Source organism: Chlamydotis macqueenii, chromosome Z, assembly GCF_036417535.1.
Source record: "Chlamydotis macqueenii isolate bChlMac1 chromosome Z, bChlMac1.mat, whole genome shotgun sequence".
In the NCBI taxonomy this organism is placed as follows: Eukaryota; Metazoa; Chordata; class Aves; order Otidiformes; family Otididae; genus Chlamydotis; species Chlamydotis macqueenii.
The window spans coordinates 47234177-47254191 of record NC_141593.1 but is presented as its reverse complement, the minus strand read 5'-3'; the positions used below and the strand labels follow the sequence as shown (position 1 = coordinate 47254191).

General features: G+C 38.5%; 1 protein-coding gene across 5 annotated transcripts in view; it reads left to right on the top strand.

Annotated features, from left to right (window-relative positions):
• The window catches only part of AUH (AU RNA binding methylglutaconyl-CoA hydratase), a 122224-nt gene that overhangs the window by 6651 nt on the left and 95558 nt on the right, over positions 1–20015 (top strand). For 3 of the 5 annotated variants that reach the window (XR_015261508.1, XM_086771514.1, XM_086771517.1), the window contains exons 2-4: positions 1176–1243; positions 1342–1429; positions 7734–7790. Coding sequence is in view for 4 of the 5 variants with exons in the window: in XM_086771514.1 (XP_086627640.1) it covers positions 1176–1243; positions 1342–1429; positions 7734–7790 (213 nt within the window). In the remaining variant the exon portion in view is untranslated. The remainder of the gene's footprint in view (positions 1–1175; positions 1244–1341; positions 1430–7733; positions 7791–20015) is intronic. The other 2 variants (XM_086771516.1, XM_086771515.1) reach the window with 1 other exon arrangement.

Genomic DNA, 20015 nt, shown 5'->3' with positions numbered 1-20015 from the left:
CAATATTGTAGTGTTATCTGAACATTTTGCTTTTTCTTTTCTTTATGTTTGAGTTGAGGGGGGCTCTGTAGTGTCATATGGAGCCTGATTATTCCTCTTTGCCCTGGTTAGGGAAATTTGTCCCGTCTGAAATTGCTATGCTCTTGTGACCAGGGGTTTAAATCTTGATGAAAGCACAAAGCAGGGAAGACTTACCTTAAACAGTTTTTACCAGGAGATTCTCGGGGGGTGGGGAGGTGGGGAACAGAGAAGGATTAAATTTTCTATGGGAAATCAAGAAATCTATTTTCCAATTTTTTTTCAATTTCTATTTTGTGACTTTGAGCAGGTACTTTATCTATCTGTAGTTTGATCACTGGTTAATACATTCGGAAAACTTCCCAAATCTTACTGCAGTAATAAAAACCCTAAGAATTTGTTTTACAGGTGGCCAGGTACTGTAGTAATGGCGCATTAGAACAAAACTGACTCAAATGAGAATTCAAGGAATGTCTTTTTGTATACATCACTGAAATGTAGAGTTTTATCTTGTAAACCTTTTATGCTTTTCCTGTTGCACTTATTCCTTCATCTTTTTTTTTTTTTTTTTTCATATTTAAGAAATAGAACAGCTGTGTGGATGTCGTCTGTATTTACCTCTTATTTTTCTAGAGAGGGAGGCAGAAGTGGTAGATATATGACAAGATACAACACCACTAAGAAGAATCAACTTGTATGATTTGTCTTCAAGGATCATCCCTTTACAGAAAAAAATATTGAATATGCTTTAATTCTAATTGGAACTTCCTTCTGAATACATTAATAATGGTGGTGGAGCAGCAGTCTTTGGACTCTGATGAGGAGAAGAAAAACACAATTGTGATCAAAAAGCATCATTGCTGTTTAGAAAAAACATGCTTCTGAAAAGCACCTTATTTCCTAGCTGAAGAACCATTTGGGATGATAGCATCTCTAGTTTATTCAAACATCAAATTTGCAGTGTTCCTTAGAGTTTAAAATCAAAGCAAGGTCAAGTATCTTTTTGTTGCTTTAATGTGTGGTGCTGCTTTTGCCTAATCTAATGCTTTTTCTATAATTTTGAAATAATAGTTTACACAGATAATATATATTTCACTACATAGTAACTATGTATTTCACTATATAGTAACAATGCTACAATTTTTCTTTCCCTCCAGGAATTGTGGTGCTTGGATTAAACAGATCGCATGCCAAGAATGCACTTAACAAAAATCTTTTAAAAATGGTAAGTGAAAAGAATATTTTTTTAGTATAAAGGTGAAGTATTGGAATTAAGCACTCTAAAAAGTGTTTGGTTATTCCCCTTCCTCCTTTTCTCTGTAGATGTCAAAAGCTGTGGATGCTTTGAAATCTGATAAGAAAGTACGAACTGTTATATTCCGGAGCGAAGTCCCAGGGATATTCTGTGCTGGTATGCAAACTTGATTTTCCTAAGAAGCAGGAAATTTTATATCTCATATTACACAAAGAAAAAGCCTAGATTCCAAGAAAACATGTCTTTTGTATATTTTAATCTCAGTAACAAACAAAACATTTTTGTATTATTTTCTTAATTGCTAACACGAACTGAATATTGGTTTTATTCTTTCTGTGTCATAAGGTATTTGAAAATATGTAATAGATTATTCCTGGTGGTGGAACATTATTTAATTTTCCACATAGCAGTAGCTCCTAGAAAGTCTTGCATGTACTTCAGGATGAGGACCAAATAATGCTAGAGGCCATATAAAGGGGCTATGTAGAAAGGTGTATCAAAGCCATGTTTAAAATGCATGAAAATTAACTATTAATTAAAGAAATATAATTAAAATTCATTAAGAACATGACTGTTACTTCAGGCTGAATGTGTTCTCAAATCAAAAAACCAAATCAAAACAAAAAGCACAAACCCCAGCCCACGTAACAAGCAGTACATGTGTCCTGCCAAACTTCTCAGGAACACAAAAGCTCTCAACTACCAAACACTGGGAAACAGAATTTGGCGACATGTCAAAATCAATTGAAACAACTCCGTGTCCTTATTTTCAGATGTCTCATCCAGTTCTTACTTTCTTCAAATTTGATTTAAATCTAGTTGAAACTGAAAACAGAAGTCAGTCAGTTTCTTCTTTCTGATGTACAAATAGAACTGTCAGGAAAGAGGACAAGATCAGTTCTAAAATCTTCCTCTGATCATTTAGGCAGTCATTAAGCTTGCTAGCCACACATAGCATAATTAATTCAGTTCTAAATGCAAAATAATTTTCCCAGTTTTTACATCTGTAACATACCTAAGTACTTTTAGTTGAATTTAAAATTCTTTTCTTTTTGGTTTTAGTAAGTCTGTTTTCATCCAGATACAGTTTGTCACTTACAAGACCTGTAAAAAGAATTTTCTTGAAAAAAGGAAGTAATCAATTAAATATTTAGTGATACATCTAAATAGGTTAAATATGTACGTATTAATAAGCATATTTAATTTAAAGATTTTATCTTGTTTTAAAACAATAAGTTTTAGAGATCAGTTACTAATAATCTTCAGGGGAAAAAAGTTTAAAAGCTGTGAAGAATAAATTAGTGAAGAACGCAGTATCGGAGCAACACATGCAAATGGGGTTTCAAGCTAGGTGTTATGTACCCCGTGTGAAAACATGGCCATTAGTTGAAATTTGTTATCGACCATTTTATTTTTTTAACTGATTTTTTTTATTTAACATTCATTAATTTTATGGTAGTTTTATATAGGAGATATTGAGGGAGCAGATCTCGCGTATATTATTAATATTGTATTTATGATCTCCAAGTACTTCTCCAGTATTCTTTGTTGGCTGACTTTGCAGAGCTGTTTTGGTATTAAGATTTAGCATAAGTGTTGTTGCCAGTTTGGCTGGCTGAATAAAAGGTAATTTAGCATATGTATACACAGCTGATTGTAGACAAGATGCAAGAATGTTTTTGTGTGAACATTAGGAAGGGAAATTAGCCCTGAAAAGAGGAGTGTTGAAAGACTAGGGCAGGATAGCTATATCCAGATCTTAAAGCAAGGACCAGAGGTGTGATGTGGACCAGGTGTCTGTAATTTAAAAAAAAAAAAATTGACAGATAAAAGGAAAGTCCTAAGAAATAAAACTTCTGCAGCTGAACCAGTGAAATAAAGCAGGGTGGTAACTGAAATTCAGGGTGAACCAGAAGAGTTAGTTGAGGCAGAGTTTGTCAATAAAAGCAGGCAGAAAGAGCTTAGTGTCTGGATGGGTTCCCTATATAGATGACTTTAAGAGGTGCCTGTAAAGAGAATGGAAGTAGAGAAATCGTAGTGAGGCATGGAGAAAACAGGTAGTGGCTTAGGGAGGTAGAATGAAGGGAGACACATACTGGATGTTGCAAGGCATTTTCTGGAGAGGACTTACTCAGGAAATCCAGTAGAACAGAAGAAAGCATTTTCAAACTTAATGTTAAAGGACAATGTGTTGTTTCAAGAACAATGGATTTCCTTATAAAAGTGCAAGGATCGTCTTGTGAAATGTTGTCACATTTCTTATGCATTATACTGCAATTCAATTAGGCTAAACTTTGAATGTTAGTTTTATTTTTTGTATTCCCTCAATTATGTTTTCTTGCTTGCATGTACGGGAATGTATGTTTTTAAAAATACTTTTTTTTTGATGATTTTTTTAGAAGACTGTCTGATGTTTTATAGACTGCAGATTGAGAAACTTTGTCCTAGAATGTAATTCACTTTTATGTGTGGAATTAAATCCAACATCCTTAAATCTTGGCATTCCTTCGCTATCAACAAAAATCTGTGAAAGCCACAAGCCAAGTGTCTTGTTTCCTTTTAAGGGCTAGTTCACAAAACATGACATCAAACTGTTTTTCACAAAATGACAATGTGGATGGTTAAAATGACTGATGTGGGTTTGAGTGTGATTCCAAATTTAGGAATTGTCACATGATGAAGTGGGAGGGGGGAAAAAAAATTGTATAAAAGAATATAGAGATGTGCCAGCAGTTGTATCCTTTCATTTCTACGTGAAGATTTCCTTTGAATTATTACAACTGTTTTCTTTCTTATACTCTGTATGTTCATGGGTCCGGAAAGTTCCTCATTAATGTTCTATTGATGATCAAAAGGAACACCTAGAAGTCAAAGAAGAGCTTGACTGGAGTTAAGGATGTATATTATATGTATATATGTATGTATACGAGGCCTTCTTGTGCTCTGGCTCTGGGTCACTTCTTGGCTCCTTTCGTTCTCTGTCTAAACCCAAGTAAATAAAATATTGACATTTCCGGAATGAACATTTATGACCAGTCCTGGCCTATGTAAGCCTACTCTGTGTGCTTGCCCAGTTCTAGAGGCAAGGCAGGTGAGTCTGTGCAGGAATCTTTTTATTTCCTGCTACTGTTCCATCTTCAAGGAAGGCAGTCTGTGCATGGGATAAGGCAGGTGTCCCATGGGTAAAAGGTCTGTGATCAAGTAATTAAGAGTTGTGCTGTGTTCACACAAGGGGCTGAGTTACATTTACATTGGCAGTTGAATAGCTTCATTCTCGTTATTAATGTAATTTTAACATATATATATATTAGTGATATTGTTCAGGTAGTTTTGCGAGTAGATTTTCAGGATTTTTGATCTTCAAAAAATTTCTAGAAGTTTAAGTGTGTGCATAGGACTGTTGGGAGACATGATACTGTGAGGAAAGGGGGAAGAGCTGTCCATGAGTTGTTGCAAAACCTTATTTTTGGAGTGGCACTGTATTCTGGAGACAATCTTTCAACTTCTAATCTCAACTACGTGGAGTCTGAAAGAAGGTACAAATAAAATACATTGTCCAGGAGCTACTTCTTTGGTTTTCAGATAGTACTTGGTAATGTTTGTGGTCTGAAGAGTTGAACAACCTAATATTGCACCTTTCACAGGTGCTTTTCACAGAATCATAGAATAGTTAGGGCTAGAAGGGACCTTCGAAGATCATCTTGTCTAACCCTCCTGCGAGGAGCAGGGACATCTTCAACTAGATCAGGTTGCTCATTAACATGCTCCTCATTCAACCTGGACTTGAATGTTTCTAGGGATGGGGCATCCACCATGTCTCTGGGCAACCTGTTCCAGTGCTCCACCACCCTCGTTGTCAAAAAATTTTTCCTAGTGTCTAACCTGGATCTACCTCGCTCTATTTTAAAAACATTACCCCTTGTCCTGTCACAACAGGCCCTACTGAAGAGTCTCTGAGTCTCTCCCCATCTTTCCTGTAGGCCCCCTTTAGGTAAGGGAAGACTGCTGTAAGGTCTCCCCAGAGCTTCCACTTCTCCAGGCTGAACAGCCCCAACTCTCTCAGCCTGTCCTCATAGGAAAGGTGCTCCAGCCCTCTGATCATCTTTGTGGTCCTCCTCCAGACCCACTCCAACTGGTCCATGTCCTTCTAATATTGAGGTCTCCAGAACTGGACGCAGTACTCCAGGTGAGGTCTCACCAGAGCGGAGTAGAGGGGGAGAGAATCACTTCCCTCAGCGTGCTGGCTACACTCCTCTTGATGCAACCCAGGATGCGGTTGGCCTTCTGGGCTGCAAGGGTGCACTGCCTGCTCATGTTGAGCTTCTCATCTACCAGTGTTCCTAAGTCCTTCTCCTCAGGGCTGCTCTCAACCCATTCTCTGCCCAGCCTGTATTTGTGCCTGGGATTGCCATGACCCAGGGGCAGGACCTTGCACATGGCCTGGTTAAACTTCATGAAGTTTGCATGGGCCCACCTCTCCAGCCTGTCAGGGTCCCTCTGGATGGCATCCCTTCCCTCCAGCATGTCGATGGTACCACACAACTTGATGTCATCAGTGAACTTGCTGAGGTGCACTCTATCCCACTGTCCATGTCGCCAACAAAGATGTTGAACAGGGCCGGGTCCAACACGGACCCCTGAGGAACGCTTTTGTTGTTCAGTTTCCTAATAAATAGGAATTTGAATAAAATGCGAAAGAATATTTATATAACTTTTAGTTTTTATAGGATTTTGCATTTGGAAATGTTGTTTTGGCAAGCTGAAGCCTGCTGTGTGATTCCAAGTCTTCTCCTCCCCCACCCCCCACTGGCCTTGTCTGTGTGTTTGGTGACATTAAACAGGGGTTATGTTATATTTTGCTGCTGCAAGCTATGGGTATTTGAGATCAAGTAATCTTTTTTTCTTTTCAAACAGTTTTATGTGTTGATACTTACAGTAATTAAAGAAATAGACTCTTTTTATATTATTTTCTTTACCCCTTTTCCCCCTGCTGTTCCTTGTTCCATTGTTTCCCTTAGGACTGTCATGTTTCTCTAGCCCTCTTTTCATGTCCTGTCAAGAACACACTTGTATGTGTTTTAAAAAAATTTTTTGTCACGGGTTTGTCTCAGGTGGTAACTTATTGGCCCATAGTCCATTGATTCAGTTCACAGCTCATACTGAATAAAATCTCAGTTCAGAGTAGTTACGGTTTTATTTTCCTTCCTCTGGTGCCTGGCCAGCCGGAACAGTTGCATAACTGCTACTGTCCCAGTCCAATCAGAGATTGTTTCTTTCCTAAAAGTCCACATAAATTGTCAGTTACTCTGCATCCATCCACCCTCTGTTGGTACACAGAAAAATTCTGCCATCTCATATGGGAGGAGAGTGAGATTCTCTGGAGGAACAGACCACTTCTGGATTTTTTTTTTTTTTTGCTTGGGGTGTTAGAAGGAGAGCTTTCAGGGGCAGGAACCTCTAACTTAGTGAGATTTTTTTTTGGTGACAGTATTTAGAGTATAATTGTTAAGAACAGACTCTTCAGTATTGCTTCTCCAAAGTGAAGTGCACTAACAGAAATAGAGGTTGTGAGATTGAGGTGTTATTTGCTTTATATATGTCTGCACACAAGAGAGAGCTTTAGGGCAATTTTTAGCTCACAGATTTGAAAAAATGTTGTTCTTCGGAGACCTTATTTTAGAAATGTTTGAGACATATCAGAATATGGATAGATAACTTATTGTTTGTGGTAACAGTCTTTCAAGACAATTTGAAAAATTTGGATATTGGAGCTCTTCAAACTGCTCTGACCTAAAAGTCAGCTGGCCAAAAAAGCTCTCTTGGAAAAGCAGAAGTAATCTTTCTGCCAGCGAAAGTTCATCGTTTGGGTCTGTGGTGTGAGTAAAGCCAACACAAATGCTTGTCTTGTTGGCATAACTTGTCTTAATCAGAATTTAGTTTCCAGCACAGCTGAACTGGCTGTATGGTATGTGGTTCTCAGCTGTCATTTCTAGCTGGTGTAGTTTTTCTGGCCGAAGTTTATGAAGTAGACAAGCCTGGTAGAGCAGATCCTTGAAGACTTCTTTTATGGGGTTTTGATGTAGAGGAGGAGAGGAGTTCCATAATAGCTCTCAGATACTTGATGTACTCTTATTTTTGTAGAACTAGCAAGAGTAGTAGGGAAGTATTACTGTAGATGGTGTCTCTTTTTTTTTTTTTCCCTCCAATCTCTGTTAAGCAAGGAGAGAGGGTATGTTTCCCTGAAGCATATTTTGGTCCTCCAGATTCCAGCTCCTGCACAGGAACTGAGAAGAGAGTTCATGTGTTGCTCCACTCTTCCCTTCTGAGGATTCGGATCACACATGAAAATATGTTTGTGTTTTCTGAATGTTTTTGTTCCTGTACATGCAATTCATTCCCCAAAATAAATGCCTTCAGAGGTAAACTGTAGCTAGGTTCTTTCCTCTTTTTTTCATTCCAGACTTTCGCCAAGGCTCAGATTCAAGCTCAATGACAGGTGCATTTCCCCTAGAGCAACGTGAGTTATGTGAAATGAGGCTGGTTGGTCAGCCATGTGACAGCTATGTCTTGTGAGTGTGTGCGTAATTGCATCTGTTGAGTTTGGAGTCTGCAGCTTGCATTTGTCTGACGTTCGTTATTTTACTTCTTAATTTTGTTTCTAGTGTTGTTTTTCTGAAAGAACTAATAGCTATAATGATTTTCAAGGGCATGTGTTGAACAACAGAGCCAATAAAGAGTGTGGATAGAATTGTGGTTTGATCCTCTAGTTTATATAGAAAAAAAAAATCAAAATAAGAAAAACTATTTTAAGTGTCTTTTGAAAGTACCTCAGTCGGATAACTCCAGATGCTTTTCTGCCTTCTACACTGAGCAGACATACTGAATTTCAGAAGAAATTGGAATGATTGTGGATTTTTGAAAGCTAGAAAAGTTAATCTTAAACAAAAGTTTGTTCTCGGGCTCAAGTATGGCAGAGCTACTGTGTTCCTAATTGATCACTTACATGATTCTAGTATTGGAATGTAGTTCAGATGAGTTCAGCATATTATTTGATGCATGTAATTTGTAGAACAAGCTACTGGGAAATTAGCAAATAAAATTTTCTTGTAGTTAATGCAGCATATGGTGGCACAGTAAATAGCTGCATGCTTATTTTATGCTGCAAAAATGAATAAATACACATACTCCTTTTAGCTGTAGAAAAAATACAAATGGGAGGTTTCGAGGAAGTTTTCCAATAAGAGTATGAGAATATAACCATGTTCATTTTCTTTATCTCCAAAAGACTGATGCATTCCTATTGGGAGGTGGGATGGGGTACACAGTTGACTGGGACTGTTGACAACAGTGCTGTCTTTAAATCAGCTCTAGTCAGCTATGAAACTTACAGCTAAGAATCACTTTGTGTGCCTTCTCATTGGTAATAAGGCCTGACTTGAGAAATCTGCAGGAGCAGATTTTTTTTTGTCAGGTGCAGCCCATGGGCGGGACTCACACTGGAGCAGTCTCTTTTGGAAGGACTGTACCCTGTGGAAAGGACCCATACTGAAGCAGTTCTTGAAGAACTGGAGTCGCTGGGAAGGACCCATGTTAGAGCAATTTGTGAAGGACTGTATCCTCCGAGAGGGACTCTGTACTGGAGCAGGGGAAAAGTGTGAGGAGAAAGGAGTGGATTAGCTTCAACAGAAGAGACTAAATCTGTAGCTGCTTGTTTTTTTACTTCCATCCCTTACTTGAGATGCAGGATTCTTTTATTCAGGCTTGCTCAGGACATTTGTTTAGTTTTCTTTCTCTTCCTACATTGTGTGCTTGTCTATGAAATATTCTGTGTTCCTCTCCTCTAGTTTTTAAGTTCTCTAATTACAATTTTAGTTACTCCTTTAGTGCCAGGAGCAATTTCTAAAAACATTGTATTTCTGTCTAAGAGAGACTTCATTCGTCCACTGATAGAAGATTATTTGAATTGAAAGTACTTTTAACCCCAGTGTACTTTTCTCCTGTATCAAAGTTTTTCATAGGCCCTAGTGGAAGTAAAAACAACTTTATTCATAGCTGATCTTGCCATAGCATAAAACTTATAAAAACATTTCTGGTAATGGGTTGTATTCAGCTGGGATGCTAGTTGTGGATATTTCCATGCAATTTTTCTTCTTTTTTTTAGTCTTGAATGAGCTCACTATAGCTCACTGTGATTTGTGAGCACAAAGCTGATGAATAACAAGTTTAAGATCAAGCCATTAGTGAAAGGTTAATTTTGAAAGCCAGCTAGAGAGACATCTTTTTAGCAGTATTTTTCCTAGATTGATGTTATTTTGATATTTGCCTTTTCAAGCTGATGAAACAAAACATCTGATGATTCCTTCTGCTATGTGGCTTGTTACATCTGATTCAAAAATGGAAATATAAAATTTATTCCAATAATATAAGCATTCTTTTTTCTCCTTCCCCAATAGAATTGAAGCCATCTTGGACCTGAGAGCCATGCTATTACATAAGATTTACCTAAAAAAAACCCCAAATCTGTTTGAATTGGTTCTCTAGTGTGTGGTGATTCTTGCCAAGCAGAATCAATGTTTTTGTGGACAGTGACTTAATAGGAATGATCAAGCTAGTGCTTTATTCGTGTAAGACCTACTAAGGCTGGACAGTCACATGGAACTACAAACCAACACCTGCTTCAGTTATTTGAAGTGTGGGGTTATTTTATGTTACGGTGTGGCAAACCGTATATGGCCCGTGGACTATTATCCACTGCTGGAGTTTCACGTGGGCGCCAGTGATGCAGCCGGGAGTAGCCTGAGGAGCATCAAGAAGGACTACAGGGCCCTGGGAGCAATGGTTAAGGACTCTGGGGCACAGGTAGTCTTTTCAGCAGTCCTCCTGGTCAAAGGGAAGGGGGGTGAAAGGGCCAATCGAATCTGGCAAGTCAACAAATGTCTACAGGAATGGTGACACAGCCAGGCCTTCAGGTACTTAGACCATGGGACTTGCTTTGTGAAGCCTGGTCTACTAGGGGGTGATGGAGTACACCAAACTGAGAAGGGGAAGAGCGTCTTTGGCCAAAGGCTTGCCAGGCTTATCAAGAGGGCTTTAAACTAAGATTGCCGGGGGCACAGTGCATCCCACCGTTGTCAGTATGGCACCAGTGCCAGCAACACATGCCCAGAACTCGGGGAAGAATCGCAGGTAAGTAAGAGAGAACCTAAAATGCAGCCCAAAGGAATTCCTATTGCTCCAGCCAGCAAGCTGGCTTCACTCGGGGCCGAGCTTGAGTGCCTCTATGCCAATACATGTTAACATGGGGAACAAACAGGAAGAGTTAGAGATGTGTGCACACCTTCAGGGCTACAATCTATGACGGAGAGCTTGTGAGTCAGGATTAGAGGGAGGGCAGGGACACAGGACATTACAGTGGGAGTTTGCTACAAGCCACCTGGCCAGGAGGATCGAGCAGACCTGGCCCTCTACAGGCAGATAAGAGCAGCCTCACGGTCACAAGCCCTGGTCCTCATGGGGGACTTCATCCAACTCGACATCTGTTGGAGAAACCATACAGCAGGACACAGGCAAGCCAGGAGGTTTCTGGAATGCATGGATGACAACTTCCTTCTGCAAATGATAGGAGAGCAATCAAGGAGGGGTCCTATACTGGACCTAGTTCGCACCAACAGGGAGGGGCTGATGGGGGATGTGGAACTCAAGGACAGCCTTGGCTGCAGTGACCATGAGATGGTGGAGTTCCGGATCTCTGGGCAGTGAGGAGGCTGCGCAGCAAGCTCTCTGCCCTGGACTTCAGCAGGGCAGACTTTGGCCTCTTCAGGGATCTGATGGGTAAAGTGCCATGGGATAGAGCACTGGAGAGAAGAGGGGTCCAGGAAAGTTGGTTGATACTCAAGGAGCACCTCCTCCAAGCTCAGAATGATGCATCCCAAAGAAGAGCAAGTCAGGCTCTTTGTCAATGACACGGGCAGTGGGATGGAGTGCACCCTCAGCAAGTTCGGCGACAACACCAAGCTGTGTGGTGCTGTCAACACGCTCGAGGGGAGGGTGCCATCCAGAGGGACCTTGACAAGCTGGAGAGGTGGGCCCGTGCCAACCTCATGGAGTTGAACCGGGCCAAGTGCAAGGACCTGCATATGGGTTGGGGCAGTATCAGGCACAAATACAGGCTGGGTGGAGAATGGGTTGACAGCAGCCCTGAGGAGGAGGACTTGGGTGTCCTAGTGGATGAGAAGCTTGACATGAGCCAATAACGTGTGTTTGCATCCCAGAAAGCCAACCACATCCTGGGCTGCATCAAGAGGAGCGTGGCCAGCACATCAAGGGAGGTGATTTTGCCCCTCTGCTCCACTCTCATGAGACCCCACCTGGAATACTGCATCCAGTTCTGGAGCCCCCAACATAAGAAGGACATGGACCAGTTGGAGAGGGTCCAGAGGAGGGCCATGAAGATGATAAGAGCCTGTCCTCATCCTCTTGTATGAGGACAGGCTGGGAGAGTTGGGGCTGTTCAGTCTGGAGAAGAGAAGGCTCTGGGGAGACCTCGTTGCACTCTTCCAATACCTAAAGGGGGCCTACAAGAAAGATGCGGAAAAATTCTTGAGTAGGTCCTGTTGTGACAGGACAAAGGGTAATGGTTTTAAAATAGAGGGAGGTAGATCCACGTTAGACACTAGGAAAAAATTTTTGACAATGAGGGTGGTGGAACACTGGAACAGGTTGCCTGGAGAAGTGGTGGATGCCCCATCCCTAGAAACATTCAAGTCCAGGTTGGATGGAGCTCTGAGCAACCTGATCCAGTTGGAGATATCCCTGCTTCTTGCAGGGGGTTGGACCAGATGACCTTTGAAGGTCCCTTCTAGCCCAAACTATTCTTTTCTATGATACCTGTCTTCAGAAGGAATTTTGAGCAACAGGGGGCTGTACTTTTGTTGTCATTCAGATGGCTTATGTATGCTGGAAAGTGTAAAAGCAGAATTAAAGTGTATCTTTGGCTATTGGTGAACATAGTGATGTTGTGTTTTTTTAATCGCTGATTAAAAAAACTTATTTTTTTTTAATTATTCTGTTTAATTAGTTTAATGATTTGTCTTCGGCTTTTAGAACAAATGTACACAATGAATGTGATATTTTCTGGAGATGTTTTTTTTTCAATGAAAACCACCTGAAGATATTTGAAGTATTAAATTCTAGTAAAAGATACATCACAGAGAGTATGGAATTTGGTTAGTTCTTTAGTTTAACCAGTGAAGGCAAAAAGGAAACAGGTATGATTTCCGTAAAGCCCTTAAAAAATTCTTGTAAATGCCTGGGGAAATGTGATCAAATTGAATGCCCAGAATTATTAGATTGAAATATTTGTTACAAAATAATTTGTTATTTATTCTGGAGAAGTAATCACAAAACATAAATATACTGGTGAGAAGTGAAATGTATTTGTTTGCGTTCTGTGTATGACGGTCAGAATTGTTCTCCAGGGTATCTTCACCTTTGAGTAGCTGTGTGGAATACCTAGGGAGACAAACGTCTGAAAGATACGCTTGGCATTTTGAATTCCCCTCCTACATCTAGTTTATACTTAGTTGAGTGAAAATTTGAAAATTTTGGAAGTGCAGTTTACTTTTTTTTAATGAAAAATAGAGGGTTTAATTCTAACTGTAGAGCTAAGACTTCTATAAGCAAATGACTGAATGTCATTTCATTAATGAGAATAGATGTAACCACATAGCTTGTGAGTAATCAAATTAAATAGGATCCTGAACATTTGGAGAACTTCCACAGTGTTGTGGTGTATTTGAAACTGACACAATGCTCAAGATCTTTTGAGTGTTTACAGAAATTATATAGAAGTCTCCTGAGTAGAAATTTGTAGTGATTTGGGGTGCAAACTTGACACAAGCAGGAGCTGTGGAGAAGCATCTTCAAGCGTATCCCAGAATTTAAATGAAAGTGACGTCTTGTCAAGGTGATTATGAAGCAGTTTAAGGCACCTCACTTGAGTACCTGGAATAGTGAAATGTACATGCAGACCTTCCTTAAAGTGGTATAATTAATTTTCAAATAATTAAGTCTTTTCTGGAGTGGATTTTACCTGAATAGACTAAATTAAAAGGAGAAGATACCATATGAACAGACATTTCATATGGTATGAACAGAACATTTTATACTGGGAAATTTATGTTCTCCAGTGGGTGTCCTTAGATCGTTGGACAATTTATTTTCCCAGTTCCTCTTACAAAGTGACTCTGCTTTCTGGATGTAAAATATCCAGAATCCAGAATTTTATTTCAGTATTTAGAGAATAATCAGAAATACTTTTGCTCTGTAGTTGTAATCTTTTTTTTTTTTAATCTACTAAGGTTTGAGCCAGGACTATCTGTGGTGATGTGTAACTGGCTTATTGGAGCTTGTAGAGATTGGAAGTACATTTCAATAGTTACACTATGTACACTACTGCAACTGCAATGAATTTAATTTTGGTTTAAAATTGTGTTCTACAGTATCTCTATCAGGTTTATACAAATCCACATTTTCTAGATTACATGTGTAGATGACTTCCTCCATGTAGATGACATATGTAGATTGACTGCAACAGTCCTATGCTTGTTGCAGTTGGATTTGACTTTTGGAATATAGTCTTTGTGGCAGTCCTTAGGACTGCTTAGGAGTTGTGTTGAACTTCATGTACAGCTACTTGCTTAAATGCATCACACACCTTTTTTTTTTTTTTTTTTTTTTTTTTTATCTTGTATCATTGAAGCTTGTAAGTAATTGACTATGGATGTACATGATACCGTGTTATAATCACCTGTATGTGTAGTATAGAGATGTGCAGATGAACTTGACTATGGTAAGAAAAGACTTAACTGGAAACTTGCATAACTATCACCAGACCAGTTCTGATATCTCTGTGGGTGTGTGTCAGACTCTGAGGACTGCAAGATTCAGTGCTGCTGATGTCTTTGATTTGATAGTGTAGACTAGTGGAGAGGATGCTATATCTGAATGGTCTTTTTCCATGGAACTGAGCAAAGTCTTCTTGGTATGCTTGAGATTCTCAGGTTCAGGAAGATCCTTAGTATGTTGTAATTTGTCATCTTTAAGCAAGCTATAGCCTGTGTAGATGGCTGCAGGTGTGTTAGAGCTAGGTAACTGTTGGTTTAATATCTAAAGCTACAGGAATATCTATGCAGTCTTCACTGGTATCTTTAGACTCTTGGAAGTCACAGGGCAGTTGGGTGGGTCCTTGGATATCCTTGTATGTTATCAGCTTTCTGTAGCTCTCTGTAAGTATTTTGAAGTATTTGAGTTGTTCCACCTGTGGTTGACCTATGTGCTAACAAATGCTTTGAGTACTAGTGGTCTTATCTTGAAAAATTGTATTGAGCATCGCTGGGATGGAGTTAGTTTTCTTTATAGCAGCCCTTATGGTGCTATATTTTAGATTGGTGACCAAAACAGTATTGATAAGACACAAGTGTTTTTATCTGTTACTGAACAGTGCTTGTACAGCATCAAGGCCACCTGTGCTCACTCTGCCAGTGAGTCAGCTGAGGGTGGGCAAGAGGCTGGGAGCGGACACAACTGGCACAGCTGACTTGAATTTAGCAAGGGAATATACCATAACATATGAAGTCCAGCTCAGCAGTAAAACTAGGGAGTAGTTTTTCCAAAGTAGACCTTACTCAGTGAGGCATTGGTCTGCTGGTCGTGAGTGACTGCTTTTGCATCATTTGTTTTCTTCCCCTACCCCGGTACTTACTAAACTGTCTTTATCTCAACCCAGGAGGTGGGGTTTTTTTCATACTTACTTTTGACATTTCACTTCTCTTGTACATCCAGCTGGTGGGGGCTTACCTGCCAGCCTGAGTCAAAACCAGTACAAAACTATAGTTTTGTTTTGTATGACAACAGTGATGAAATCTTGAGTCATTAGCTGAGATAGGTCTAAAAATGTCCTGTATAGTAATGATTACCAACATTGCTATAATGCTGCCATACTCCTTTTAACTTTGCTATTGGGATGCTTGAAGTCACTTTAAGCCTGTTCCAACAGGTGTTGCAGCTCTAGAGGGTTGTTCTTTTTCTCATTCTATTTTTTTGGTGAACTCTAACTAGGAACTCAGTATTTAGGGTGGTGCTCTTCGGTTATTTTTAATGCAAAAGTATCTTCAGTGCTGTTCAGGTAGAAACACAGATTTTGGAGAAAGATTCTTTCTGTACTTCCAGCCCTTTGTGGTTGGCAGTTTGCATGAACTTTGAGAGGTGCCTTATAGGGATTGTTATTCTCACTGCTCTACCTGTGGACAGATGCAGTTTTTTACTGGAGTCTGGAATTGCAGCTCCTTCGAGGATTAGATATTAGATTACCACTTTGAGATAAGTTCCTAAATTAAAAAATGTTGTTTGACTGTCTTTCTTTATAGGCCTGCATCAGCAATGTGCTTTTCCTTTAAGTTGTTAATTTCAAATCTTGAGATGGAGAAGAAGTTCTCTGTATATAAGAGTGAAGACATTTCATTTCTTTTTTTTTTTTTCAGATCTCCTAAAAGCTGGGTTAGTATCCTTACCTACATTGAGACCATTCAGGAACTACATCTGTCTTTCCAAGCTGCTTGTACACTTCTATAATAAATAGATTTTAGATTTCCAAGACAGCTTTGCATATTTTGAAATGGAATTGTATTTATTGCACAGAAAACACAGAGGACTTTATTAGACAGAGTTCTGTCTTTTAGTAATATTGAGTTATGGTTTGGTGATGATAACAGGTAAGTAGGGGTGTTGAGCAATTTGATTGACTCCAACGTGATACTAGACCCATTTTAACATGATTATGATGGAGAGTGGTTATCTTATTTCATATAATTTTCACTCTTCATCTTCAAATCCTACATCTTCTTGAAAGCTGCAAGCTTAGTTTCAAATGTTGGCTAGAGCTTTTGCTACAGTTTCAGAGTGTGCATATGGATCCATTTTTTTGTCAGAAGTTACACTAACTTATCGATGGTCCATATAAAATGATTAAAAACTGTATGGTTTTAAAGTGGCTAAAAGCAAGTGAAGATCACTTTAACAGAAAGATACAGGTTATTTGTTAGCCCTGTTTAATACTAAATTGGTACAGATAACTTTTGCCTAGAGCTCTGCTACTCAGGACACCACTAGTAAATGTATTTGTGCTTAGATGAGGAACTTAATTTTTTTGTAAACTGCTGTTATGTACCTCTGAACATTTGACTTTCCACTGTAGTGTCTAAGGTCTAGGTCTCTTCCATAAGTATTAAGACAAATTGAGTAGTCACCTCCATTTGAAATACTTGTGTCACATCTGTGAGTATTTGATGTTTTGATTTGTGAAGAAAGGCTACTGGTTTCTTCACAGTTCTCTGAGGCAGCTTGTCACAGTGCACTGTATGAGCTAACTACTCCTTTACCCTGGTGTACTAAGTGCCTGTGGCACCTGGTTTCTTTATTGGTGAGGGAACTGAGCCTACTTTGCCATTTGTATCCTTAGCTGAGAAAACCTGCTGGCAAAAATAATCTGTTCTCATGTGCTTGGTGGTAATGTGTGCTGGAAATAGAACACATGTGTGCAACACATGGCAAAAATAATTATTGCATGGTAAAGAATTATTTTCGACTTGCTTTTGAAAAGAATAAAATGATCATGTAGCAGAGGTATTTAGACATTTCTGTAGCATTATCATCTTAAGACAATTTATAACAGTTAGTTTCATATCTGCTTCCTTCTATAAATGACATAGAATAACATACAATGCAACTGTGTATATGTGTTCTAATTCCCACATATATGAAGGAAAACTTCCAATAATTAATTTTTTTTCTTTACTCTTCTCTTGTCTTTGCCTGCTGCTTACACTGGTGTCCTTTAAGGACACCTGTATTGTAGGTTTGCCGCAGTAAAAGATTTTTTTTTTTTTTTTTGTCAGCATCTGGATTGAATGTGCAGCTCTTGAAAGCTATTGGAGAACAAAATGACTGAATCCACATAAATGTAGCTTAGAGTTGTTTATATATTCACGGTTATAATATGTTAATGCAGTGATGTAGGAAAAGGTGGAGACTTGGCCATAGTGAAAATGGTATGACTCTTGTATGTAGTTCGGTTTTTATGTGCTGTCAGTGAACATTTGTTGTGTACCTTTCCAAATGTTTTCCTTTGTAAAAGTAATATAGGTAATACAAAAATTAAGAAATTCTGAAATTTCTCTTTAGATCATTTTCTCTTTGTAAAGTTTTTTTCTTTTTTTTCCTGTAGAAGTGCTGATCCCATATGTGTATTTTAATAAATAGAAATATATATGTGCTTTTGTTTATAAAGATCAGGAAATTCTCTTATTGTCTTACACCAGAAGAAGTTTAAAAGACAAGAAAGAGGAATGGTGTGACACTTAGTCAGATCCTGCCTGTTTTAGGCAAAATATAGTCCTCAGAAAGCTATTTAATGATAAAAAGCTGCAGATATGTAGTTGTCTGCAATGTCCCTCAATATTTTCCAACTCAATGTCAACAGCAGAGTTTTGTAGGATATAAGAAATTTAGGTCTAAAATAGTCTCTTGTTGATATTTTAACTTTTCTTTGTGGAGTTCCTGTCACTAGCTGGAACTTACTGACTGCATGTGGATGGACACAGTTTTTAGTGACTGAGCTGTGGGCTCAAATACTACCAATCTGTATAATTTCTTAAGCCCTTACAGATGGCAGGTAGTATTCGGTGTTGGATCTCCTTTCCTTTACTTTCTTTCTGTGAAGTAATTTACTGACAAGCCTATTGGATGGTCTTTTAAAAACAGAAGAGATCAAATATATCTGAAGTATTTTAAAGTAACAAGTTGTTAGAAAATAGAATTGAGTTTACAACATCAGTGCTGAAAATATATTCAATGGATGGGAAATTCTGCTATATGCAAGCATTTTCATTTATTTTTCTGACTAATTTTGAAGCCTTTGGGGACACTGGCAATAAGGGAAACCACTGCTTTTGACCTGCGTAACTTGGTGCTTATGAAAAACAGAATTGCAGCTGCTGTTTTCCTGTCTGACTTCTGTGTGAATAAAGCATAATTAAGAGATGTTCCTGCTCATGGCTCAAATGCTTACTAGTCCTTACTTTTGCACAGTACTGCATGGAATGGCATGACTTTGGCCTTGAGTGCTGGCTCAGTATTGAGATGAGCCAGAGAGGTTTGTGCAGAAATACCAGCCATTTCAATGCCTTTTTTCTTTTTTTTTTTTTTTTTTTTTTTAAGTTTGAGATTCAGGCTTTTTTGAATGAGCTTAAAGTGGCCAAAGCTGAGCTCCATATCTTTAACCTTGAAGTGTTTTCTTCTCCTATCTGAGTTTTCATACAAAAGTCTTTGTTTTTCTCACCTGCTGTAGCTTGAAAAGGTTCCTGGTCAAACTCCGTAGTCAGCTCATCTAATTTTTCTAAGGCCATTACTTCAAATCTTTCCTCAAGTTTGCAGTTTGCTGTATGCAGAGAATGATCGTCTTGTAATTGGGAGGCAGCAAGTTGTGATTATTTTTACAGATATTATTCACAAGGTATATTTATTTTCATATTCTACATGTATAATTTTCCTGCTTCTTTAAATGTTCCGCTGCAAGATTCACTTGCTGCATAGCTGCACAGAGTCCAGTGCCATTGAACCTTGACCTGCTGGAAGTTTCCAGCTAATATACAAATAGGACTACTACTGATCATTAGTGTGTGGGCGGGGAAGCTGCTAAAGAAATCCTGGGTGATGCCTTTCAAATCAAGGAGTAACATGGAGGGTAATGAAAAAGAAGAAGAGGGCTTTCACCTATGCCCTCATCTGCATTCTGGTGATAAAACAGTTTAAATTGTGGTTTTTCTCAGGAAGAACTCCTCCTTTCATTAATATGATTTTTGCTTGAACACTAACTTCAAGACTTCTTTAGAAGAGATTCTGACTTTCTCTTTTTTACCATGTAACACACTTCCCCCTTTTCTATTGACAGCTCATAAAACTGAGTGTGCTGTTAGTAAACTATTTTTGTAATTATTACTAATCAAAATAGATAAGCCTAGCAGTATCAATTCCTTTTAACATAAAAAAGCATTCGTGCAGTGGTCAGATATATGATATATGCAAAAGATTTGAGTCAGTCATCTGTAATAATGCAATGAAAGATGTCTTTTTTTTTCTGATTACTTGATTTACTAGAAATTAAAGTGGTACAAACAGCAGGTTGCTTGAAATTTTGAGTATGTTCATTTCTTTGAGTTGAAAGGCTTAGTACTATTAACTAAGAATGTTCAGTCTGAATATCACTATGTAGTTAAGGTTGAAGAAGAAAGATAAAGAATCTCACCAACAGTAAGTTTTAGGAATGCCTGCTTATTAATCAGAAGTTACAGAACAGTGTGTCACTTGTCATTATAGAGATTAGATATTAGCTGACTCACTGCAAAGCTATTGCAATTGATACAAATGAAATGCGATGCTACATTAATGCTATTTTTTCAGTAGTAGTGGTGTTAAAATATCCATATATTCTTAGTCTATGGCGTAAATTACTTTTAATTCTTTCTTTAAAAAAAAACAAGAACTCTGCTGCTGATCTCTTCAGAGGATTTTCTTATGGAAGGTGTAGAATAAATAGAAATCGCAGTTCATGATTCCACCATTAGTTTGGAAATAAATAGTGGGGTAAAAAATGCAACTTTTATGGTTATCTAATTTAAACTATGTT